General features: G+C 36.6%; 1 protein-coding gene across 1 annotated transcript in view; it reads right to left on the bottom strand.

The window, feature by feature from the left end:
* Positions 1–27,179, bottom strand: part of cpne4a (copine IVa) — a 95,555-nt gene that overhangs the window by 67,867 nt on the left and 509 nt on the right. Inside the window, exon 2 of the mRNA XM_051956919.1 lies at positions 13,512–13,703. Within this exon, the coding sequence (XP_051812879.1) occupies positions 13,512–13,682 (171 nt within the window). The 5' untranslated portion in view covers positions 13,683–13,703. The remainder of the gene's footprint in view (positions 1–13,511; positions 13,704–27,179) is intronic.

Below are 27,179 nucleotides of genomic sequence, written 5' to 3'. Positions count from 1 at the left end.
AATAATGATCAGTGAGACAATTATACTTTTTAAAAATTTTAACAGTAAAATAAAGTACTTCTGCAGCCACACAATGGAAAAGAATAAATTATAATTTTTAGATTTTTTGACAGTAAAAAAAATCTGTTATTTTGTTAGTGTATGCATACTGTGTGTGTGTGTGTGTGTGTGTGTGTGTGTGTGTGTGTGTGTGTGTGTGTGTGTGTGTGTGTGTGTGTGTGTGTGTGTGTGTGTGTGTGTGTAATTTTACACAACTTAATTACATACACACACACAAAATGTTAAAATAATACACTGCTAAAAAATGATAGTACTGATGTTTTTACTGTATAATGCAATTTTTATATATTTTATAATGGCAAATGTACAAAAAAAAGAAAAAACGTTTTGTCTGATTTTAATACAGTAAAAAAAGACAGTAAAACTTCACAGTAAAAAAAAATCAGATTTTTCATGGGGTCATTATTTACAGTTTGGGCCTGTTCTTATTACAGTTAAAAATGTTTATTTTTCTTTTTATCTTTAACAAAAACAGGGAAAAATCTGAAAAATAACAGATTTTTTTTAAACTATTTTCTTGTCCTTGACATATCTAAGTTTTTCTTTTAAATGACAGCAAAAATATGTAAAATATTTTTCTGTTGATTTAAATGTATTCAGACAGTATAATTTTACAGTCAAAAGTTGGAAAAGAATGAATTACTATTTGCGAACATGCAAAATGTTGATGTGGATGATATTTACAGATTTAGCTCCTTTTTTCCTGTGATTTGAGTAGTTATTGCTGCTAATTTAACAAAATTGGTAAAATCTATAACAGTTTTTTTAACCATATTTCAATCTATTATGCATGTTTTTTGGCACAACAGCAAATATATATGAATATAAATTATATGTAATATAATTGAAATGGAGTAAAAAATAATAATTTATGGTCAATATTAAAGAAAGTAAAACTATTTATAGAAATATTGAACTGATACTGTGGGTGTCATTTACAGTTTTGACCTGCTCATATATATTTTTTCATCATGTTGATTATTGGCTCAGAAATTAGTTGAAAATTTGCATCCTGAGTTCCTCGGTTTTAAAAGACATGCAGGTTTGATGATGCAGTTGTGAATTATAATTACACTGATGAATCTGCACTGATTTTTCTCCACGCTGCTTAAAGGTTTCATCTGAGGGGTGTAATTTTATAAAACCATGCAATCAATCACTATTCATAAGACTGTCATTGAAGCTACAGATCTCCAGCAAACACAGCACTGCAGGTTATCATGTCTCTTGTACCGTTTTGTTTTTTTCCCTTTAATCTAATAGCTGATCGACAGAGACTTCATCTGCTTCATCGTTCAAACAGACATCTCAAACATTTAATGGTTGCAGCTCCTCAGATGAGGGAATGTTTTGCTTCTTCTTGTCTCACATTGGAGTTAATTGACTATTTTGAGATTTTTGTTCCTCTTTTCCAACACTAAACAACTGATTAAGGATGAAAATAATCATTAGCTGCAGCTCTAATAAATACACAACCTGCTTCTGAAGCAGGAGATGGAGACTGATCAAGGACTGAATAGATAAAGATGATTAAAAATGTAACTAACATGAATATATCATGCCAGACGTGAGGAGAATTTGTACCGTGATATTGCTGCCTACAGCAGAGCAGAAAAAGAATGTCTGACTTAATTCTTTCTACTCTTTTTATTAACTGTTTTGTTTGTTTCGTTTTAGTCGTTTCCCTACTTCCGATCCACTGATGGTAAGCAATAGCTTTAATCTCTACTGCACTGAGACCTGACTTTTGTTGTGCTGATTTTAACAGATTTACGGCGGTGCAATTCGAAATGCAAACACTGATTAGACTATTTGGAGGATTAAGATTTTGACTTTATAATAAGGGCATTTTGGAGAGTAAATATTAGCATTCATGCAGCTATGTTCCTTGTTCCTGATTAATCTAATGTTTAGCCTGTAGTGTGAGATTCAACAGGCAGTAACAGTAACAGCAGCGATAACAGGAACAGCAGTAACAGGGGAGATAAAGATCTCTCGTCTCCTGAGGATCTTTAAAGTTTCACCTGATAAACACGGCAGGTCAGACTCGGCTCATCTGTTGTGGGCAGATAAAGCTGCAGCTCTCTGAAGACCCCGCCTCGAGTTTTTAACAAGTCTGAAGAGAGGAGAGGATATTCCTGCTGTTGCTGCTTCACATCCACCAACAGTAAAGGCAGAAAACAGCTCATTTAACTGCTCCTACAAGCCTCATAGGCCTGTTTGACAGACCTGCAGGTTACAGGTTGGCTGGAGTATAAGACGTAGAACAGGAGCCACTTTATTCCATTTCTACGTGCTGTTTAAATTTATGTCGTTATAGCTGTGGCACACTGCACAGAAGACATTTCTGGGTTATCTCTTCATCTAGTCATGGTTGTACTGATCAAAATGTGACACAAAAATGGTCCAAATGTGACACAAAATGGAATAATATCCAAACCAGCCTCCACAAAATCTCATTCCTCAACATCTAAACAAACATTCTCCATCAACCAAGCAAGTTTAAACCTAAAGGCAGATTCTTCGGAAACAGTTTTTGTGCCTAAACCAAACCAGAAACAGATTTAAATGCAAAATAAAATGTGATTTGTATCTAAAGTCTCAGCTTGTGTCACATCTTTTGGCTTCTTGTTTTCAGTCAGAAAGTCTTGGTCATGTTGCGTTTCTTCGCTTCGTCTCCATCATTCATGCTGGTTTTGTTTCATTTTATGGCCACTTTGTCTCCAACCTTTTGTGACACGTTACTGTTTTGCAACTCTGCAGTCTTTTTGTGTCTCCTTGCAGTTTGTTTTTTTGTCTGTACGGGTGTTTAGGGTTTCTGTGGTCAGTTGGAATCCATTTCTGATTTTGTTGTGTCTAATTGTCTCTTTTAAATTGTTTTGTGTATCATTGCAGCCTTATCTCTTTGCAGTGGTTTTGTGTTACTTTACAGTTGTTAAGTGTCTCTTTATGGTCACTTTGTGTCCATTTCTGGTTGTGTTGTGTCTCTTTGCTGACATTTTGTGTCTATGCAGTCTATTGTGGCTCTTTGTAATCACCGAGTATCTGTCCAGACATTTTGTGTATCTTTGCAGTCTTTCTTGTCTTGTTTCAATCTTTTGGTATCTCTGCAGTCTTTGTGTCTCTTCATTGTGTTTCTGTGTCTCTTTGCTGCCTTTCTGTGTCTTTTTACAGATACTTTGCATCTCTTTGCAGTGTTTTTGCGTCTCTTTGTAGTCATTTTGAGTGTCCATAGATATTTTGTTTCTCTCCGTAGGCTTTTTTTTTGTGTCTTTGCAATCTTTTAGCATCTCATTGCAGTATTTGTGTGTCTTTGCTGACTTTGTGTCCATTTGTGTCTGTTGTGATTTTGTGACTCTTTACCACAGACATTTTGTGTCTCTTTACGGCCTTTTTTGTGTCTTTTGATCTCTTGCAGTCATTTAAGCATTTTTGTGTCTTTCTGTAGTCCTTTTGTGTCTCTTCATAGTAATTGTTTGTCACTTTGTAGTCATTTGTTTGCAGTCATTTTGAGTCTTTACAGTCATTTGGTGTGTCTTGGCAGTCTTCTTTGTCTCTAGAGTCAGTTTGTGTCTCTTTGCAGTCATTTTGTGTCTCGTTGCAGTACGTTTACGGCACTTTCTGAGTCTCTTTGTTGTCATTTGTGTCCGTTTACCGTCTTCCGTGTCTCTTTGTAGTATTTTTGCATCTCTTTGAAGTCTTCTTGTGTCTTTTTATAGTATTTTTGGATTTGTTTGCCGTCTTCTGCGTTTCTTTTTTTCGAATCTCTTTGAAGTCTTTTTGAGTCACTTTACAGACTTTTACATCTCCTTTCTCAGCTTGTGTCGCCTCTTTTGGTTTCCTTTTTTCAGTCAACAGACCAGGGAAACAGAAACTACAGACAGAACATGAGCTGTGATTTTAGATGGAAATCACATTTCTCCTCACCGCGACACTAATGAGTTCTTCAGTCTCCGACAGTGTGAGACACAAGAAACAACTTCTTCTTCCAGATCTGTTCGAATCCATTTGTCAGCCTGAGACAAAGGCAGCACTCAACAACAACAAAAAAATCCTTCAGCTGGTGGTGTGATCGCAGCAGAAAGATCAGAGTGGAGGCGCTGTCAGCTCTCTAACCTCCCACATCACGCTGAAGTAAAGACACAAAGTGAAGATTTTACACATGAAAGTGGGACGAGGGGAACAATGAAAGCAGGAGGAGGAGTCGGTGTGGACACGAAGACACATTTCATCCGGCTAAAAATATAAAGTGGGGCAACAGAAAACAGGTCTGACCGATTCACACCACACACACTCGATACACAAACTGCTGCTTCACCATACAGTTTATGTCTTCAGAAAACACTTTAAATCATCAGAAATCAGGCCCTCGAGGATTCCTCCGACTTCTAGATCTAAAACTTGAGTAACAACGATTAAAATTTAAGCTCAGCAGCCTCTTGGGGGAACTGCGAGGACATGAAGGACAGATCTGACAGCTTCACTTCAGCTTTCAGTTTTTAACAGCAAATTTTAAAAAATAATTTACTGTTATTTTACAGATATTACATGTTTTATAAATTACAGATAATATCTAGTGAAATCACAGAAAAAAACAAATTTGCATGTTTAACTGTAATAAAAAAAATCGGTAAATAAAAAATAAAATAAATCACCCAATAAATAAACACAGGCAAAACCATTTTAAAAACCTGCTTTATACAAACAGTAATTTGTTATTTTATTGTGTCTGACTGTGACATTACAATGTATTAACTGTATTTAAATTAGCAAAATATATTATTTTACAGATATTTTTTGCATTATTTGAAAGAAAAATTATGTATATTTAGAACTGAAACAGGTGAATTTTTTAAACTATAGTTTCATTTTACATTATTTTACAGATTGTAACTGTTTTGTTAAATTATATAATTAAAAGACAAAATGGAAAAAAATCTATATAAAGGTTTGAAAATGGTCAATGATTTTAGTCTATAATTTACAGATTTTCCCTTTTCTGTTAAGTTACTGATAATATCTAGTACAATCACAGAAAAAAGTATTAATTTACACACCGAGTGTGAAAGAAAAAAATCTCCATTTTCCCCAGTTTTATTGTCTTAAATTGGCTAACAATAGAATTACTTTACAATTCTTTACTGGTATTTGTTTAATGTTATAACATTCACTTTTTAACATTTTTTTTCCAGCATCATTGCTGCTGGATTTTCAGCATTTTCTTTTTTGTTATTGTTGTTGTTTGCGATTTGTTTTACAGATAATTATAACACTGTACAAAGGAAAAACACCCCAAACTAAAGGTGACAAAATAATTAGAAATGACACTGATGTGGTGTGTGTGTCTGTGTGGTTGTTTCGTGTCTTTTTCTCAACATTCACCTTCATTTTGTGTCTTTGTGGTTAGTTTGCATTCATTCTGGTTGGTTGGTCTCTTGTTTCAGTGTTTTTGTTGTTTTGCAGTTGTGGACACCGCTGTCAAGCAAGTTTTCTTAAAAATACCGCCGTGAATGAATGCTGTGATCTGGATTCTCCCACAGATCTCAGGTTTACTTTGTTTATGTCGATGAGAATCTTACTTTTGACGGGCAGCTGTTAAAAAGACACCAGAGTTGTTCCAGCAGCGACAAATCACCGACTTCTGTAAACGTCAGAAACGCAGACTGAAAGCGAAGTCGACAGCCGAGACAGTGTGAGATGATGAAAATGAAGATTTGGCTGACAGAAGAGTCAGAATGTGGCTTGTAGAAACCAGAGGCAGGAAAGGAGGATGCCCACAGCGCCGAGGATCATCCCGACTCGATCAAACATTCATGAACGCAGCCACAGAGCCGACGACATCCGGAATAAAACTAGCATTACGCTTTGATGACTTCCTGGCAGCGCTGAGTTCAGGACAGGCGGGAAGCACAACTTTCACCCAGATTATCATCCCCGCCGAGCCCCACACAGAGAACATCCAACCGTCACATCCAATCACAGACAGAAGAGCATCAAAAGCACAAAAACTCAACAATAACACAAACTAAAAGCTATTCCTGCTCGTTTTATCTCCTTGTGGTCATTTTATGTCTCTGTAGAACAGTTTTACATCTCATTGTGGTCCTGTTGCGTCTCTCTGCACATATTTTGCAACTTTAAGCATCTGTTTCTGCTTGTTTTATCTCACTTTATGATCATTTTCTGTCTTTTTGTGGTCTTCGTTTGTCCCCCTTTGGAGCCGTTTGTCAGCAATGATTTGTTGCGTCATTTTTAGATAATTTTGTGTCTCTTTGTGGTTATTTTTTGTCTCTTTGCAGCAAATTTACATCTCATTGTCTGATTATGTCTCTGCGGATGTTCTGTCCATTTGCATCCATTTCTGATCATTTATCTCTAATAATTTAGTGTCTTTGCGGTCATTGTGCGCCCCTTTATGTCTCATCATTGTCTTGATGTGTCTCTCTGCACATATTTTGTGTTGGTTGCAACTTATTGGATCTAGTTCTGGTTGTTTTATCCCAGTTTGGAGCATCTACAATCGTCATGTTACTTTCTGATCACTTTGATTCTCTTTGCGGTCGTTGTGTTCCCCTTTGTAGCCGTTTTAATTCTCATGATCCAGTTGTGTCTCCTTGCAGATGTTTTGTGTTCTGTTTGCATCCATTTCTGCTCATTTGTCTCTTTTTGCAATAATTTTGTCTTTATAGGGTTATTTTGTGTCCTTTTGTAGCTGCTTTATAACTTCACATGGTCCTATTGTGTCTCTCTGCAAGTATTTTTGTGTCAGTCGTCTCTTTTTGCATTCGTTTCTGCTTGTTTTGCCTTTCTTTGTGTCCTATTTATATCTCTTTACATCACTTTGCATGTAGCCTGTAGACTTTGTGGCCATTTTGTGTCCCTCTTTGCAGACAGTTTGCTGTGGTTCCGTGTTTGCATCGATATCTGGATGTCTTCTCAGAGTTGTTTAATGCAATTTTCTCTTTATGGTACATTTTCAACCCTTGTTGAAGGTTTTAATGAATTTTTACAGGTATATCCATAGTTTTTAATGTCTATTTTGTAACTCGTTTGCATTTATTTGTTTTGTCTCTTTTGAATTGTTTAAAGTTGTTGTGCATCTCCTTTTAATGATGTATTTATATCCATTTCATGTTGATTTCATTGTGATTTTGATTTCTTTATTGTGATTTTTGGTTCTCTACAATTTTACACCTTTCTAGTCGTTTTTGCAATTCTACATATTTTTGCATCTTTTTACTGTTTCGTGTCATTTTACAATCATATTGCATCTCCATAATCAGTTTTGCGTCTCTTTCTTGTAATTTTTTAAAGTCTTCACATTCATTCTGTCTTTCTATATACATTTGTGTGTCTGCAGTAATTTTTGTATCATTAAATTGTAATTTGTGTGTCTTTTTTCAGTGTTTTTGCATGTTGTTAATGTAATTTTAGCATCTCTTCACAGTTCTTCATCACTTTACCATCATATTGCATCTCTATACACTCATGTTGCATCTCTATTTTGGGTGTGTTTACAGTCATTCTGCAGCTCTGTTCAGTAGTTTTGCAGCCATGCTCTATGTAAATGTTCCCACTGACCTGATTAAATAAGTAGGAGCACCGGCAGAGATTCACTTAAAGATACAAGAGTGGACAGGATTTAAATTCCAGGAGGAGCTGCCACCTTCCTGATTTCAGCTGTAATTATTACTGCAGAGGAGGTGAGAAATGACCCACATAGACTGCAGACTGGACTAAAAAATACCAGACCAGGTCATATTAAAACCATCTCACCTCCCTATTCGGGAAAAATATTGAATGAGGCTTTACTCTCCTCCAAGCAGCTGCAAACAGGCCTGATAAGAGACTGAACCAAAACCAACAGCAGAACCAAACGCTGGGAGCTGAAAGTTCACAAGTTCACAGAAGTTTGAGTTTAACGTTGCCCCGAACAAATGGAGGATTTCCCTGCAGCACCACTTGTTTCCTGATGAACAGAAGAACACCCTTAGCACCTGAGCTGCTAATGAGGAGCAGCGTCCTCCTTACCTAATCGAGCAGGAATCGGTTTGCTGTGATGAGCGGACACAGTAACAGCTACCGTTTACTCAACAGACGGGAGACGTTTAACTGCAAGAAAACAAAAACCATTATCTCATTTAAAAAGGAAGATGGTAATGCACAATAACAGAGCTGATCTGGTCGGAGGAAGAAAGCAGGTCAAGAGGGGAGTTTTATCCAGTATTACAGCAACAAAGACGAAAACTATGACAAAATCTGACACTGCAGGGCGATTTATACAAATACAGCTGAATTATTCCACCTGAAATCATCAGGTTCTTCTGCTAAACCATCTCTCATTGCCTTTGTCATGAACTTTGAATATTTAAAAAGCTGTCTGTGAAAATTTACATCAATATATATCAAGTACTTTAGGAGATTTTCATGTTTTTAAACTGCCCATTGACCGGCTTCATTGGTTTTCATGACTTTTCTGAAGAACTGATCATAACGTGATGCACCCAACGGTTTTGTTTACATTTTCGGTAGAGTTCCAACTTATGGCAAAAAACAACTTGCATCACACTGTAGGAACCAAACTCTGACATAAGTCGAGGACCTCCTGTATCTGCAATATTGGACAGGCAGATGAAATAATTTCTCATTACAGATGAGCTGAAACATGAAAAAAAACTGAAGGCATCGTGAAAACTTTCATCACATTAACCCTCGTGTTGTCCTGTGGGTCCAAATTGACTCGTTTTAAAGTTTGAAAATATGAAAAAATAAATAAAATTCTCAGCAAAGCTTCTGATGACAACATTTTCAACATTATTGGGAAATCTTTCAACATTTTTTGGTGGAAAAAAAATGTTAAAAATGTTTAAGAACATTCACATAAAAATCAACCAAAATCCAGCGAAATACGCTGGATTTTGGTTGATTTTTATGTGAATGTTCTTGAAGTTTTACTGATATATATGTGATCACTTTAGATATTTTAGGATTTTTTTTTTTTTGAAGATTTCTAGTCATTTTTTCAAAATATTTACAAAAATTTTCTTGTCAAATTTGGGGGATTTGTTTAAACAATTTTTAAGAGAAACTTTTAAGGAATTATTGGAATTTTCTTCCTGAAGATTTTGCAAATTTTCAGAAATTTGGGGAATTTTTTTTTGCTGAGTTTTTGGATTTTTTTCCAGACAAGAAAACAATATTTTTTTGGTGCCTGTAAATGAGAACAGCAGGAGGGTTAACATAATATCGAGAGTACGAGGTTAGAGTAACGTGATTTTAATCTATGGCTCCATTTAGATGCAGGTTGACTAACAAAGTTTTACTTTAAGGAGTCGTGGGAGGCTACAAAGACGCTTTTAGGAAAAGTGGAGCCTCAAATTGCAGCAATTACAGAAAACCGAGCAGCAGCTGGAGCTCTTCAACCATCAAGCGTATGACCTGTGCAGTCAGAAGTGTGTAAAACTTCTCATTTTCTCCTTATAAAAGATGCTCTTTTCCTCTGTTTACTCTCTCACCGTGTTTGCCTCCTACGAACCTCAGCTTGCCTAAAAAACAGAAACCTGTAGAGAATTATGTCACTTTTCTCCTTCATCATCTGTTGCGTCAATAATGACTCGAACAGCTTCCAACAATTCGGCTGCAGATGGCACAAGATGAAAAATCGAGCCGCCGCAGAGGGAGAAGCTAGCGTTTTCACTCTTGTTAGCGCTGTCAGTGAAGTAAACAGCCTTTCTCCAAGCAGATAAACAAAAACAGCACCTGAAAATACACCTGAGACTCACAAACGCGCTCTGACAAAACTCCCCACCACAGACGAAGAATTAATTCAGAGGTTTTAGAATCCGTAAACACTGAAACCACAGACTCTGTAGTGCAAATTCTATCTGCGTTTCGAGAAAAATCTGCACATCAATGGTTGCACATCAATTTCAGGAAACAAACAGTTCCTGAAAACAACAAAAGCACAAGACAAACAATGAAACTCAAGTTCGCAACAACCTGCTTTACATTGGAGGACGGTCTGAGTTTTACAGTTTACCGGAGGATGAAAGGGGCAAAAGATTAAACTATCGCTTGTTAAAAATCCTCTGTCTTGTTTATTTAACACTGTTAATGTGTGACAGAAAAAATGGGCAGCACTGCAATCTAATGCTCACTGTATGATTTTACTTGTTTTAACAAGAAGTGCCATCAGGGAATTCGTAAATGGACATAATTATGATAATTTTTATTATCATTTTGGCATCAGGCACCTGCTTTCAGGCTCTGCTTTATGCCGCCCAAACTTATCTTACGCCAAAAAACATGTAAGCCCCAAAGCCCCTAATTTATGGAAAAGCTGTCATATATGTTAAAACAAAGTCTGAACATGAGGCGTTTTCTTTATATCAGCACCAATACTGGTCCTTAAACATCTCAGGATGCATAAAAGACACAGTTTGTAGGTCTTCAGATGCCAAATGCAACAGAAGTTATTAATGACTAATCCTGGTTTTAAACAGGGGCTGACGTTTAGTTTCTTGCTTCCACCTCTTTAGTAGTATTTCTTCTCAGGTTTTTCCACTGAGCAGGATCTATAAGCATCTCCAAAGACAGAGTGTTGAGTGCAGTTGTGCAAGTGGGAACATTAAAGCATCGATAACCTCATTAGATTCTTCGAAATTATCCGAAACGGAGCTTGGAGAACAGATTCTGTGTAGACCTACATATCTTTACATCACTTTAGTCTGCCGCTTCCAGCCGTTTAGGTGTATTTCCTCGGAGTTTGTTGAACACCTCTAACATCAAGCAGCAGCAGGATTTTTATGATGGGAAAGCTGCATTCCTGTCAGCATTTCACTCACATTTAAGACTACAAATAACGGCCAAAAACAGAATTTAGAGAAACCTGAACACAAGTTAGTAAAGAAAACCAACACAAAAGAAAGAAGGAGCTCAATCTCCACAACTAAGCTGCATTCTCTGAAGGAAACGTGATGTTTTTGGAGAAAATAAACATAATTTGTGATGGGATTGGAAAGGCGATTGGTTTGATAAACAGTTCAAGTTAGGAGGCAGAACGGGCGGTTAGTGACACGAAAGGAAACCGGACTTCAACCCAGAAGACTAGAGTTTCTGTTTTGGCTTTCACTCATTTTCAGGTTCGGTTTAGGAATAAAAACGATGCGATTTCATTCAGGAAAATATTGCTCCCGTTTATGGCGAGTCACCAAAATTACCTGGTTAGATTAAGAATATGTTACGGTTTGGGTTAAAATACGGTCCTCTCACTACGTATTTGAAGTCTCCACCATTTTTGAGGTTACCGTGGTGACAAGTCCATCCAATATGTGAATGATTGGCTGAAAAGGAGCAATACTTAAGCAGTGAAATTAATACCAAAGATACATTAATTAGAAACATTTATGAATGTTTTCCAGCAGAAAATGTCTTTCCCTTTGAACACAACTGCATTTAGTCATAATAAAAGGTAATTTTGTAGTTACTCAGTTCTGTTTGGAGTGTTTGTTTTGTTGTGAATTCTGAAAATAAAAACTAGAAATGCTGAACACTGCATAAATTAATAGATCTCACTTATTTACATGTAGTTGATTTTAATCAAATCTTGCATGACTTTTGAGGGTCCTCAGCTGATTTGTTAAAAATCTGACTCATAGTAACAGATGAGATGCAAATTAGAGAACAAATTAGACACAAAAAGAAGGGGGAAAAAAAAGTAGTTAATCGGTGTCATGTTGGTTGATTTTCTTTGATTTCTCTCTGTGGTGCTTCAGTTTGTTTCATGGTTTCACTCAGCAGCTTGGTGTCCTCTCAGCACTGTTCAGTCCATTAAAGAATCACCGTTCACTGAGGCTGAAAAATCCTAGCTACATGCTGCGACCTGAACACAGCGCAGAGGCCAACACACAAGTCAGAATTAACCGTCGCTCATCAGCAGTTTAACCTGACGGTCTTTACTCCTGCAGGTACAGACGGTCGAGCAGCAGGACGGATGATTTCTGCTGCAGGTGAAAAGCACTCTCATCCATTAAATCAGCAGCAGCGACATTAACGCGACGGGAATCTGATAATGCACCACAGACTGCATCAACGCAGACGCTAATGTCCATTTATCACCAGGAACGACTGAGAGTCTGCAGCACAAACCACCGCAAACAGCAGGGCAGGAAAAACGTCAGTTTGGTGGAAGAAATCAGCTCTGTTAACTCTTCATTTATCTCATTATGGCCTTTTGTGCAGCTGCTCAGTTCAGTTTCTTTGTGTTCTGACTGGTCAGGCTACACAACATTTTACTCATTCTTCTGTTTCTTTACTCGAAAAGTCACTTCTCAAACACGTTTGTGCATTCCACAGCCTGAGCAATCTAGAGTTCATGTCATTTTTGAGCCTGAAATGCTAAATTTGAGTTTTTCTTATAGAATTTGTTGTAAATGTCTTAAATGGAAATAACATTTCTGTTATGAGAAGAATGCACATTATGAGAAAGTGAACAAAAACAAAGAAATGGAAATGTTATAATTAATAAGCTGATTTAATATTTGTGTGGGCTTTATTTATATTCCAGGACAAGGTCAAACAGATCTTCGTCCCAAAGGAGAAATAGTTTAGGCAGATGCAAAACCTGTAAAAAACAGTTGGTGGACTGAGCTTAATCAGTTTATCGCAGGAAATTTTCCCCTAAATGTAACCATAATTTGCTAAATGAACAACACACTGTACTCAAGGAGACTCGAAACTAGCAAATGAGACCAAAAACTCATGAGGAAAACGTTTGCTGAAGCAACAGATCAAGTTAGAAGTTGGAGCATTTTCCATTTATGCAGTCAGATCTCTACACAACTAGAAGTGTCGCCTCCTGCTGGCTTTTAGAGAGAATGCAGCTTTAAAGCTTCACGTTTCAGATCTGGAGGCAATGTTATTATAGAGACAGGTTATTGTTTAACAGCACAAAGCAAGGAGGGAAAAACTGTAAAAATCCTCGAAAACAAATAGATGAAGTTAGCTGCTGAGTTTTTCCTTTACGAGCAGGTGGAGCCCAAAGAAGCATGAGTGTTCATCTCAACTTTACCACACTAACTTATAAAATATCGACATAATTGTGCTTTCAAATTGGTTTGACCCCACCAAATGGTAAAAAAAGAAAGAAAGACTGAATGTAGGTAAGTGCATTATTATGAAAATGATATACTGGAAAATAAAAAAATAAAAAAAGAAACGGTCTCGTAGCAAAAACCAAAATGCTGTAGGTCATAAACCGCTGGTGAGAAAAGGAGAATCAAGATAAATCTAAAATAATGTAAGTAGTCAGTAAAATATGATCAAAATGAGCTACACAGACTCAAACAAAATGAAAAACCAGAAATACAGTGATATCAGTTCATAAATCCAAAACTAAAAAACAGAGACCAGAGAAAGGGGAGGAAGTCGGCATGGTTGCCATGACAACGTACCTCCATCCACTGGCCGTGAGACTGCATCTTAAGGATGAAGCAGGGGTCGGGTTTGGACAGAGCGTCTCGGTCTGAGATCCCCTTACAGGTGAGTCGGAGCTCCACTTTGGTGAGGCAGGGGCTGCTGAACAAACCCAGAGAGTTCGCCGCGGACTCGTAGATGTCGCTCATGGTGGAGGCGGGACAGGAAGTCTGAACAGGAGACAAAGAGCCAAAGGATGGATCAGAGAGCGTCTGAGAAAATCTGATTAACTGGAGGTCCAGAGGAGTCACAGTTTGGATGAAACCTGAATGAACGCATTCACATTTTTATTCACATTACCAACACAGACATGGATTTATTAATGAACGAGTTAGACAGAGAGGGACAGTTAACATCCGACTGAAAATTTCTAACTGGGAAGTCAATTAAAATGATGAAAAAGATTCAAAATAGCCAAAGACAATCACAAAGATGTGGGAGACACAAAACAACTAGAAAAATGTGTTAAACAACCACCTGAAAAAGACACAAAATTACCACAGGAGCACAAAAAACCTCAAAGGCATTAAAAAAAACACTACAGAGAGGCGCAAAAAGAGATGCTAACCACTAGAAAAAAAGTACCGAATGTTCACCATGAATACAAAACGACTGAAAAGAGAAAGAAAAGAACTGGTGCAAAACAGCGACAAATAGCTGTAAAATCACGATCAAATGCACAAAATAACCATCAGCAGTATACAAAATGATTACAAAGAAACACAAAAGATGCAAAATGACCACAGTGAAAGATAAATCCATCATACAATGATTAAAATGCCCTCAAAGATGCAAAACTACTCAAGAGAGACATGCAACAACTCTAAAAAATATGCAACAACATAACACTGGGTAGTAAAACCATCATAAACTAAGTACAAAGAGACACAAAATGCCCACAAAGGTGCAAAACAGTAACAGAGATATAAAATGCCCAAAAAACAGGATCCAAACTGACTAAAAGATACAAAACTAGAAAAAATACACAAAATGACCACAATGAGACAACATAATGACAAAATGACTAAAAATATGCAGAAAACAACTTTAAAAAGATGCAAAATAGCCACACAAAAGCCATAAAATGACTGTAGAGAGACAAAAAAAATGGCCTCAGAGGCAGAAAACTTTATTAATAACTTTCAGGGACATTTATCAGCATCAGAGTGATAGTTTTATAACTGATTTACATATTTTAATTAGATGGAAATGCTCTCCGTCAGGATTAGAATGGCAGCAGCCGACACTTAGAACAAGTCCTCTGAACTAATGTAATTAGAATAACATTTTATCTCATTGCACGTTTTTAATTGCATTGGATGATACAACTGAGATTCTGCTGGAACAATGAGATTAAACTGTGTGGGAAAAATGACCACATCATGTTCATAATGATGCTCATCTGATTAACTCACGTGTCTGGACTTAACACGACTCTCAGTGTCACACTGCTCTCATTAAATTATCTCAGCTAATGTGGTTTATCTGATGGGACTGTTTCATCATAGAACGGTTTTATTTCTAACTGCAAAATGTCCCCACTTTAAAGTATTTTTATGTATTATCCAAATAATGCACCAGCACATGAACAGGATTTATACAAATTGGTCGAGAATTCTAAGTGGCCACCAACTGGATAGAAGTAAAAGGAGACAAAACAACCACAGTGAGACATAACACCATCACAAAATGACTAGAAATAGACCCAAAATGTCCACAGAATCAAAAAAAAAAAAAAAAACTACAAAGAAGTCTAAAACTCTACAGAGGCAGAAAATGTAACACCAAGGAAAGAAAACAAATAAGAGATACAAAGCAGCTATGAAAAGAAGATAGATGACCTTAAAGAGTCTAAAAAACAATCTCAAAATAACTAAGAAACACAAAATGGGTACCAAGGATACAAAATCATTAAAAAAAAGACAAAGCAATTATAAACAGATGCTCACTACTACAATAAGACAACACTAACATAAAACAACTAAGAATAGACAAAGTGGTATTTTAAAAAACAGACATAAAACTTTTCTAAACTGTCTAAAACGTCCCTGAAAATGAATGAAATTGTTATGAGGATGCAAATTTTCAAATCTAATCTGGATTTTCTAAAAATGTCTTCACTTCAGCTGGCTAAAATGACTAAAAAAAAAAGAAAAAAATTCAAAACCTTAAAACCGTCACCTTTCAAAACATAACTTCCTTTGGCAAATGAAAAGTCTGTCCTTTCCAAAAACGTCCTTACATTTTGAAAAAAAGTGTAAGGATGTGTTTTTTTTTTTACTTTCTAAAAATCCCCTCAGTTTCCAAAAACATAAAAACCACAGAAGAAAATTAAAATAAAATCCTGTTGTACATAAAAAATAAACTTCACTTCCCAAACATATCCCAATTTTTCCCAAACCTGTCCAAAACTTCCAACTGAATGATCAAAATGCCTTCCATGTCCAAACTCTTCCAGGCTTTAGTTAACTTTGAGTCACACTCCAAAAAATGGCAAATTTTAAAAAATAAATAAAAAAAAATTATAATTCACTTCCTAAATTGGCCAAACTTTTCAAAACCATTTCAAAAAATAAAAATAAAAAAATGCTCATTGTCCAAACCTTCTGACTTTTGAAAAGTGTTTCCAGGATAGAAGGGCCTAATTTTCTAGGAAATGTGCCCAAATTTTAAAAATTATCCTCACATTAAAAAAAAAATACTTTTTTGTAGAATCAACAGAAGCTGAAGCTCGCTTGGAGGACTGTTTTTCAGAGCTATATGCAGATCTGATGTTTTACACTTGTTTTTTACAGATGTAAACTTTTTATTAAACAGTGCAAATTACAATTTGCCAAATTATTTTGGAAAATAAGGATCTGATCTGATGTTCTGACAGATTTGTGTGCAAATGACTGGTGACACTAATGAGAAGTGCCCTGTTTGACTCAGTATCTACAATATTTCTATGATGCTTGGGGGTAAAAACTGAAACCTGTCCCTGGATTCTTTGAAGAACCTTTTGGTTCCTCAAGGAACTACTTGGGCTCCTCCAATGTGGTGATGGGAAGCAGAAGTTTCTTCAGTTCTAAGATTGTTGGGGGGGGGGGGGGGGGGGGGGGGGGATTCTGCAGTTTTCAATAATTTTTTTAAAGAAAAGTTTCCCAACAAAGTCAAATATTGCCTTCATTTTCCAAATAGAGTTCCTCGGTCAGATGAGGTTTATGCGAGCGTCAACTAAACTTTTAATTAAAGCAAGTTGGGGTTTAAATCGTATTTAAGAGTAAACGTATAAATGTGACAGTTCCTAACAGAAAACGAAGAGAGAAAATGAGCGCCTTTGAGGCAGAAAACTCACAGATTATATCTAAACTAGAGTTTCTAATGAGCTCTCGGACAGGAAGTGGTTTCTGCAGCGATCGTATCTCCACTGACCGACCAGCAGCCTCCTGATCAACACAACCCGGCTGTGGTGTCTGTTTCAGAAAGCATCCAGGAAAAATATCAGACATCCTCGTCTTCCTCAGCAGCAGCAGCTCTGGTTACATGTAAGGAGGAAGGAAAAGTGGCGGAGGCTGTTTCAGAAACAACAGATCTGTGGTTTCACTGCTTCCTGTCATCCATCATTAGATTTATTACACTTTAATCAAATAAACCAGATTTCACCTTCAGTCATAAATATGACTCAGTGGTTGAGAATTCAGCTCAAGTAAACTCCATTGACCTATACTGTAAAAGATTAACAGTTTTAAACTGTATTTTTTAAACAGTTTATTTTATTCATTTTCAATGTATTTATTTTGTTATTGTGCAGATTTTCCCTGTTGTGTTGAAATACAGATAAGTGGTAAAATCACAGAAAAAATGATTAATTTACATGTTATCTGTTAAAAAAAAAGGTTCATCAAAGAAAGTAAGCAACGTCCACCAAAATCTAAGAAATCTAAACCAAAGTCCACAACCGTGCTGAAACTTGTCCAAAACTGGGGCAAAAGCGGTCTAAAACCAGTCCAAAGTAGATCAAAATCCAACTGAATTGAAGTCTAAAGTGAGAACAAAACCTAAAACAAGCCCATAGTAGTGCAAAACCAAGTCCAAAGCCAACATAAAACCAGAAAATAATCTGTCCAAGTATAGTGTAAATTCAAGAGTTAAACCTAGTTAAAGCACCCTCACTCCAAAACCTGTCCAAACTCAGCTAGCAACAAAGTCCAAATCAAGCCCGAACCGAGTCCAGAACCAGCCAAAAATCTGTCTGAACCCAGATCCAAAACCAGTCTCCATTCAGTCCTGTCCTCTGCTCCATGGAGTCGGTCTGGATCACATGAGGAGACATGTTCCACTAAAACACACTGAACCCACAGAGGAACTGTGGAAAGTTACAGAACCATCTTCCTCCTAAGAACCCGATAAACTGAACTGGAGCCGCGTTAAAGGCTCAGACGCCTGCGATCCATTTGACTACAGGGTTCTGCAATTTATCACATCAGAATCACTGATCGTTCTACAACAGCAACAGTTAGGGATTAGTGGCATCTGTTGGGAGAGATAAACGTTTTGGAAAACCTGCCAGCATAATTTTCTCAGCTGAGGAGTCAAAGCAACACATGTTCACTGGAAAAAAGATCAGTAATTCTCAAACTCCTGCAGAAACGTTCACAGCTTCTCTGTTCATGTGAAAGTTTTGTTGAACACGGCTTCAACCAGAACAGTCCGACTTCAACACACACCAGAACAGAGCAGCTTCTCTGAGACCAACAGACTAATAATAATAAATTAAAGCAACAAAAGAAAGTACTTCTGAGTGGATGGAGTACACTCTGAGTTTTTCATTCACCTAAATAACCAGGCTACTGCTCTGATCACGTGATTCAAACACCATGTAAAGGAAGGATTGGTTCCGTTTCTGTAAACTTAATCTTCACACCTTTTATTATAGAGCAAAGACTCAGAAGCCGACAGAAAAATAAAGGCACATATAAGACAGTAAGCTGGAGCATCCCGCGGTTTTATCTGGTAAAATGTTAGTTTGACATTTTAAGATTGCATTATTGATATTAGCATATCATCAAAATAACAACTCAGACTGAAAAACTTACAGCTAAAATATTCCATTAAATACAATAAAATATGAAAATTTACCACAAAAAAAATAATCAAAGAAAAGTGCAAATAATTACGCAAAATGGCTACAAAACAATAAATAACTACAAAAAAGATACAAAATAACTCTGGAAGTATGAAATATAACCACAAAAGATGCAAAATAATTTGGCCACAAAAAAAGCCAAAATGTGTAATATAACAATGCAGACAAAATCAGTAAAATAGTTTTTTTTTTTAAAAACAACTTATTTTTCAATCATTTAATGTATTTTTCTTTTTTAAATGGCTAATTTTATAAAGTAATGATAGTTTAAGATTATTTAAATGCAGTAAAATGTGTATTTTACTCAGACATAAAACATGAAGTAGCCTTTATAAAACAGATTTTTGACATGGGCATTATTTAAAGTTCTGACCTGTTTGGGTTTTTTTTTTTATTTAAGTGTAAATTAAATCGTGGTTTTTTTTCCATGATTTCAGCAGATATCTATAAATTTCACAGAAGAGACAAAAATCTGTAAAATAACAGCAAATTGTTTTTAAAACATATTTAGTGACAGACTACAGATCTGTGCCGAGACGAGCTATAACCACAAACAGACAATAAAGTTTCCTTTTCTAATGCTTTGATGAGATACAGCCAATATGCAACACACTTCAATAAATGCATACAATGTTTGTGGCATAAATAAAAATAGAACCTAATGTGCATGCTGCAAAATCCCTGTCAAATGTCAGATTGGACACCTAAAAATAAGCCAGTTCATCAAGCAGTCTGACTGTTATTATAGTACTTAAATCTGGAAATAAGATCAAAAAGATGGTTTTCAAACAACCTAATTAATGCAAAAGATGCTTATAGAGGAACATGCTGCTTTTATCCACTTAAAAATAACTCAAATAAAGAAAAAGTTGCCTCTCAAGACCACACCAGTGACATTTTTCTTGGATTAAGTCGAAGGATTTTCTCCAGAGGGCACCAGATAATAAACTGAAAACAAGCACATACAGACTTTTATAGCTGAATGTCAGATTACTGCACAGCTTTTGCAGCTCTTTATTAACTCCGGTCTCACCATGTTTCACACGGAGTGACTTTGTTTTGAGGCTTCAGTCTGCAGAAATCGTGGGGCGGCATGGCTCAGTGGGTAGAGTGGCCGTCTTGTAACCGGAAGGTTGCCGGTTCGATCCTCGATGCTCATGTTGAGGTGTCCCTGAGCAAGACACCTAACCCCTAATTGCTCCTGGTGGGGTCGTGGTTAGCGCCTTGCATGGCAGCTTCCGCCATCAGTGTGTGAATGTGATGCATCATGTAAAGCGCTTTGGATAAAAGCGCTATATAAATATAACCATTTACCAAATCAAGTGGAAATTTGGGTGAGTTTACTGATCATCAGTTTGAAACAGTAAAGTAAAAAAAAAAGTCAGGTATCAGAGACATCATTTGACTTTCTGAACCACAACATCCACTCATTAAAAACATCAGATACAGATACTGTATAAACTAAGAAAATTCAGTTTGCTTTTCAGTTTTCAGACGGTCCTGAAGTTCTCATCTAATCCTATGGGGTTTAGTCGGGTAAATTCACAAACTTTAAACTAAAAACTGTCATTTCATCAAAATTACATTATTCTACATTTGAAAAATTCCCCAAAATAAATTATTTTTCTTCTGTAAAAAACTAAAAATTCAGTGTTCCTCAATGTAACCGAGAAGCCTTTAGAGGTTGTGCTGTAAACAACGGTTACATGGCTCAAACTTGGAATGTTTTCAGGTGAACTGCAGGCAGTGTTTGTGGAGAGAAGACGAATATGGACACCATTTAAAAATAGAAATGGTTAAATATCTATTTTATCCAAAAAAATAGTAATTCTACCGTTTTTTTGTTTCATTTTAACTGTGTTTAACTGCACAGAAGACATTTTAGAGGTGCAAGACTTTATATTTCAGTGAAAAATGAGCCCACAGTGAGGAAAAATGAACCCACAGTCAGGAAAAATTTGCCCATGAACAGGGGAAAAATGAACCCACAATGAGGGGGAAAAAAATTCCACAATGAGGAAAAATTAGCTCACAAAATGGAACAATGAAACCACAGTGAGGAACAAATGTCCACATTAAGGAAAAATGAGCCACAATGGTGAAAAATGTGCAGAATAAAAGGAAAAATTAACCCAGAGTGAAAAAATGAACCTGCAGTGAGGGGGAAAAAAAGAGCCTACAGTGAGGTCCACATTAAGGGAAAATGAGCCCACAGACGACAAAAAGGAAAAATTAACCCAGAGTGTGAAAAAATGAACCCACAGCGAGAAAAAAATTTGGATATAAAAGGGAAAAATAGACTCAGTGAGGAACAATAAGCCCACACTGAGGAAAAACAACAACACTTTGACGAAAAATTTGTAGACAAATGATAAAATGAGTCCACAGTGAGGAACAATGAACCCACAGGGAGGAAAAATTAACCTATAAAAAGGAAAATTAACTCAGTGAAGAAAAATTAATCCACAGCGAGGAACGATAAGCCCACAGTGAAGAAAAAAAGACCCTACATTGACAAAACGTTTGCCAACAAAAGAAAAAGTGAACCCACAGTGAGGAACTATGAACCCACAAAAGGAAAAGTGAGCTTCCAGTCAGGAATAATAAACTTACAGTGAGAAACAAAGGCGCCACATTGAGGGGGAGAAAAAAAAAAAAAGAGGTCATGGCAAGAAAAAAACTCAGTGAGGGAAAAATGAGCCCACAGTGAGAGAAAAATAGAAACCGCTCAGAGGGTTGAATGAATATTTACTGAAGCAGATCCATCATGAATTCACATGAAGTTTTTATTCCTCTTTTTAGCAAACTTAATTTAACTATTCTAATCTAACTGTTTTCACTTCCTTAATAGTGTAGCAGCTCACAGTTTCTTATTTTTCCAGCTTTTTAGGAAATCATGGGCAAAGTTTGCAGGTAAACCCAGAACCTGCACGGTAAAGTGCGATACTCTGGATGTGTCTTCACACCAGGAGACGATGAGATGTCTGAAGGTTCTCCTCAGGCCTCTGTGAGCTGCAGGCAGGAAATCATTTTTGCAGTAAATGGCAGCGTGAGCTCAGCAGGTGGACGTTTCATGGAGCTTCTGCTGCAGCTTGGGCTGCTCAGTCAGGCGGTGGATGAATCCTCCCACCAGCTGAGGCTCGCCGCGCTCCGACATCCAACGGCAGATTAAAGAGCCGCTCATGAAAATCACATCACACAGATCCCAGTACAGCTGCAGCACTACAACAGAGTAAATAATTCATGTCATTCAGAGGCGCTCCGCCCGCTGTCAGCGGAGCTTTCTGGGTAACGTCGCTGCTTCGAGCTCGACGGCGGAACAAACAAAATGTTTGTGGAGAGCAATGAAAACTATCAGAGCTGAGAGGAGGAGGAAGAAGAAGAGGGCAGAGACTCGACTCCGTTAGTGTTTGATGCATCTACAGAGGAGAGAGTTTCTGCAGCAAACACTACAACAAAAAGACATTTAACACAGTCAGAATATCTAACTTCAGGAGGAATAAACCACCAAAGTTAGTCAGTTATGAGACAGTTTTAAGATATTCCATCTGTTTTCACTGATTTTCACTCCTTCATAATCAGAAAACAACTGATATCCAATAATTTTTCTAGAAACTCTCTTCATAACCTCCTGAAAACCAGCTGAAACTGCGCTGTACTGTTAGACGGGACAACAAAGTTTGGTACAAATTTAAATGAAAATGGAAGTTTTGATTCATTATCTATAAATTCACCAGAGAGACACCTCATCATTTCACACACCGTTGATATTAAATGTCAGCTGTCGATTTAAACCAAACAACTGTTGTGTGAACCTACAGGTAGCAGGCAGGTGTGTCACATCAATGACGACAAAATACAGTAAGCTAACCACAAAAGAATACAAAATGGCCACAAACGTACCATAAAATCTGAAAACTAACAACAATAAACATGCAAAGTGGCCACATAAAGTTGCATACTGACAAGAAATTATACAAAATAGAGCCAAAGTCACAAAAAGATAGAAATTGGCCAATGACGTAAAAAGGTCAGAAAACTACGCAAAACGACCACAAATTTCTGCAAACGGCCAAAAAAATTTATGGAAACTGACCACAATGATAATGGTTGAGAAACAATGTAAAAAGGAGAACGGTGTAAAAATGAGATTGCAAAGATGCAAACTGATCACAAAAAGAGGCAAAACAGGATCAAAAAGCTACAAACCACTGCAAAAAGATGAAGACACTCCAGAAACTATGCAAAAAGGCAAGAAAAAGATGTAAAATGGGAAAGAAAACTTGCTAACCAGGCACAAAAGAGACAAAATGGCAACAAAAACTTACAAATTGACCACATGAACAGGAAAAAATGGCAGCAAAAAGCCACAAGCAGCTACAAAAAGAAAAGGACAGAAAAAGGCGTAAAAATGGGATTGAAAATATGCAAACTCAACACAAAAAGAGTCAAAACGGCACCAAAAAAAACAAACAGCTTCAAAACACTGAAAACTGGCAACAAACCACGTAAAAAGGCAAAAAAAACATGGGGACAAAGTGATGCAAAATTACACACAAACTGGCCAAAAAAATACACAAAATGGGAACAAAAAGCTGCAAACTGACCACAAAAAGAAGCTAAGCCTCCACAAATAGATGAAGAATGTGACATTAAAAAAAAGATGCAGAACGGCGACTACAGAAATTATCAGTTAAAAAATAAATGCTGTAATGTGAAGGCAGAGAGTGAATTAAAACTTAGAGATGTGATCTACAGTTTAACTTGAAGAGGTGAAGATGAAGGAGAGGAGAAACACAGATCTATGGTTGGCAGTGAAATGCATCTTGGGAGTTGTAGTTTGCTGGTTTTTTCTATGAAAGTTGTTTTTCTTCTGTAGTAACGTTAAAAAAAAAAGACTTCAAATGTCTCCACACACCTCGCTGCTCTGTACTACAGCACCCATGAGCCTCAACAGCCGTTGCCATGGAGACAACTCCATCCTGGAGCCGTGAAATCCGAGTTCGTGTACGTTTCAGATTCAGACAGCATCGTATGATCAACTGGTTGATCAAAGCCTCCTTGGTCAGATTAGACAGTGATTCTGTCTTTATCGCCTGCTGTAGGAATAAACTGAATCTGTCAGCTGCTGCTGGAATACCAATAGTCAAACCTTAAAACATCATGTCTTAAAATACTGAGAAAAGATACAGACAAGTCATGACGTCCAGATTTGTAAGCTAGAATTTAACTTTTCTAAACCCTTAAGTGAGCTCTGATGCTCCGTGTGGCGTTCAAAGACACTGACCGATCAGACTGCACATATTTACATCTGAGCTTTTAATCGCTGTTCTTCATCACAGAGCTGTAAATCAGCTCACCTTCAAAGATTCTGTTCCAAAACACAAACCTGCAAGGAGAACCCGAGGGATGATGAATATTTCCATCACTCACATTCATTCACACGTTAACTTATGTGAATCAAAACCAATAACTGAAGTTGATTTGAACATCTTTGGTGCTTCTTGTAATTAACATGAAAACATCATTAGGCAGCTTTAAGTTTTAACTGAACAAGCCTGAAAGACAAAGACCGATTGGTCAGAGCCTTGGTTTCAAACAACTCATAACCATCCTCCTGCAAAACGGCTTCAGAAAAATACAAACTGGCTACAAAAGATACAAAATTATCAGTTAAAAAAAAGCCAAATTGGAAAATGAGAAGTAAACTGGCGACAAAGGATTGAACAATGGCCACAAAGAGGCACAAAATGGCCATATAAGATGCAAAATTGCCACATAAGAGGCTAAATGGCAGCAAAAACACACAAAACAACTACTAAAATAGAGAAAATTACCACAAAAATATGCAAAATGACCACAAAAGATAGAACTACACAGGATGCATAATGACCACAAAATGGCGTGGAATGACCACAGACTGATGAAAAATGGCAACAAGGAGACAAACTGCCACAAAAGGATGCAAAATAAGCACAGAAGTTTAAAAATATCCACAAAAGATGCAAAATGACCACAGAATGATGCAAAATAACCACACTAAGATGTAAAATAATCACACTAAGATTCAAAATGGCAACAGAAAGTTTAAAAATATCAACAAAAGGATGCAAAATGTCCACAGAATGCTGCAAAGTGGCGACAGAGACAAACTGCCACAAAAGATGCAAAATGACCCAAGATGATGTGAAAATACCACAAAAGGATGCAAAACACCCGTAATAAGATATAAAATAACCACAGAATGATGCAAAATAACCACACTAAGATTAAAAATAAAGTTTACAAATGTCCACAAAATGACCACAGAATGCTGTAAAATGGCAACAAGGAGACACAAACTGCCACACAAAGATCCAAAATGACCCAAGAAGACATGCCCACACTAAGATACAAAATAACCACAGAATGACGCAAAAAAGGCAACAAGGAGACACAAACTGCCACAAAAAGAAGATGCACACACAAAAGATGGGACACAAACTACAACGAAAAGAAACAAAACAACCTCAAAACACCATAAATACACAAAAATTCCAAGACAATATTCAAATCCAACCTGGTGTTGTACAAAGTAAATTTGTAGACCATTATTTTGTTGTAACGACACTCTTAGATGCACAACTCCCTGTGAAAATATTAGACACCAATACCTCAAGGGAAATCACCACTTCACCCCTTTACTGAACACAACAAACACACACATCTCTGCTGCAACAAGAGGAAAATTAAATAACATAAAACCCTGTCAGTCCAATAAATATGATTAAAGCACTAGTCTCTAATGAGTGAGACGGTGATAAAAACCTTCGTTCTTCCAGTCAAACGTGATCACAGATGAACACAAAACACCAGAAACAACACACACAAGTTGTTCAGTTACAGATTAATGACGAAAAGCAGCACTAAGTATTTATAAAACTATGAGCTGGAGCCTATACAACCTTCTAAAAAAAAAAAAAAAGAAAGAAAAAGCAGAAAAATATTACCAGAGACACACAGAGTCACAGCAGAGGTCCCTGCAGGAGCATTCAATCAATACATGGAGTCTTTCTCAGCCTGCCTGCCTTTAATTAAACCACAAACACCGCAGAATACAGCTGCAGGCTTCCGCACACATCCATCCAGTCACAAAATTGAGAAAACCTTTGAAAGAAAAAGAAAACTGACCACAAAAAGACATACCATGGCCACATCAAGATGCAAAGTGACCACAGAAATATGTAAAATGGCCACAAAAAGACATAAAAAAGACAGCAGAAACATAAAAATATGCGAAATTACCATGAAAGAGGGAAACGGCTGCAACAAACAATCATCACAATATGCAAAATGTGCATAAAAATCTAGACATACCACAAAACTACTAAAGACAGATGCAAGATGACCACAAAACAGCAACAAAGCCACAAAACCATTGCATAAGTGTCCATAAATGTATGCAAAATGATCACAAAACCATGCTAAATACTTACAAGATGCAAAATAGGAACAAAATGACCACATAAAGATTTAAAGTTGCCACAGAAATATGCAAAATTACCACAGAAGAAGAAAATGACTATAAAAACAGCCTTCAAAGTTGTTCTGTATAGAAATGTGAAACAGCTGTAAAATTATATGAAATAACCAAATCAAAATGTAAATCACCCAAGAAGATGTAAAATGATCACACACACAAAAAAAACACTAAACAAAATTTAAAATGACCACAAAATGGTGTAACAAAGCCAGAAAAACAATGAAAAATCACTGCAAAACGACCAAAAAGGTGTAGGATTAACAAAACTCTATGCTAAATGGAATCAGTAGATGCAAAATGGAAATAAAAAGATGCTAATGATCACAAAAGGATGCAAAATAACTAAAATATATGCAAATTTAACACAAAGGTATGCAAAATGAAAATAAAAGGATGCAAAATCAGTCAAATAAATATTTAAAATAGCCACAAAGGAAATAAATTGACTACAAAAAATACAAAACAACTACCAAAAAATATGCAAAATCACCACATATAGATACAAATTGATGAGAACTGACCACACAAAGATTTTAAATTGTCACAAAAATATAGACTTACAATAAGAGGAAAAAATGGCTACAAAACAAACAAAACCACCAAATAAAGCTGCAAACTTACCCAAGACAACATAAAATGATCACAAAAAGAGACAAAAAGCAACTAAACAAAGACGCAAAATGACCAGAGAACATTGTAACATTGCCTCAAAATAATGCAAAACCACCACAAAAATCATACAACTGACCACACAATGATGCAAAATGAGTGAAAAGGTGCAAAATGACTTCAAAATTGTGCAAAATGCAAACAAAAACATGCAAATGGTTGCAAACCGACTATAGAAAGGTGTAAAATTACCACAAAACTGACTTTAAATAGCCATAAAACAATGCAAGTTGACAAAAAACACAAACTGACCACAAAAAGATGCCAAAAATCTAATTCCACTGCTCACACTCGCCCTGCAAAATTCTAAAATCACAAAAAAATCTT

The sequence above is a fragment of the Acanthochromis polyacanthus genome, chromosome 12 (assembly GCF_021347895.1).
Source record: "Acanthochromis polyacanthus isolate Apoly-LR-REF ecotype Palm Island chromosome 12, KAUST_Apoly_ChrSc, whole genome shotgun sequence".
NCBI lineage: Eukaryota > Metazoa > Chordata > Actinopteri > Pomacentridae > Acanthochromis > Acanthochromis polyacanthus.
Note: the sequence above shows the minus strand (reverse complement) of the source record. Positions and strands in the feature narration are given on the sequence as shown.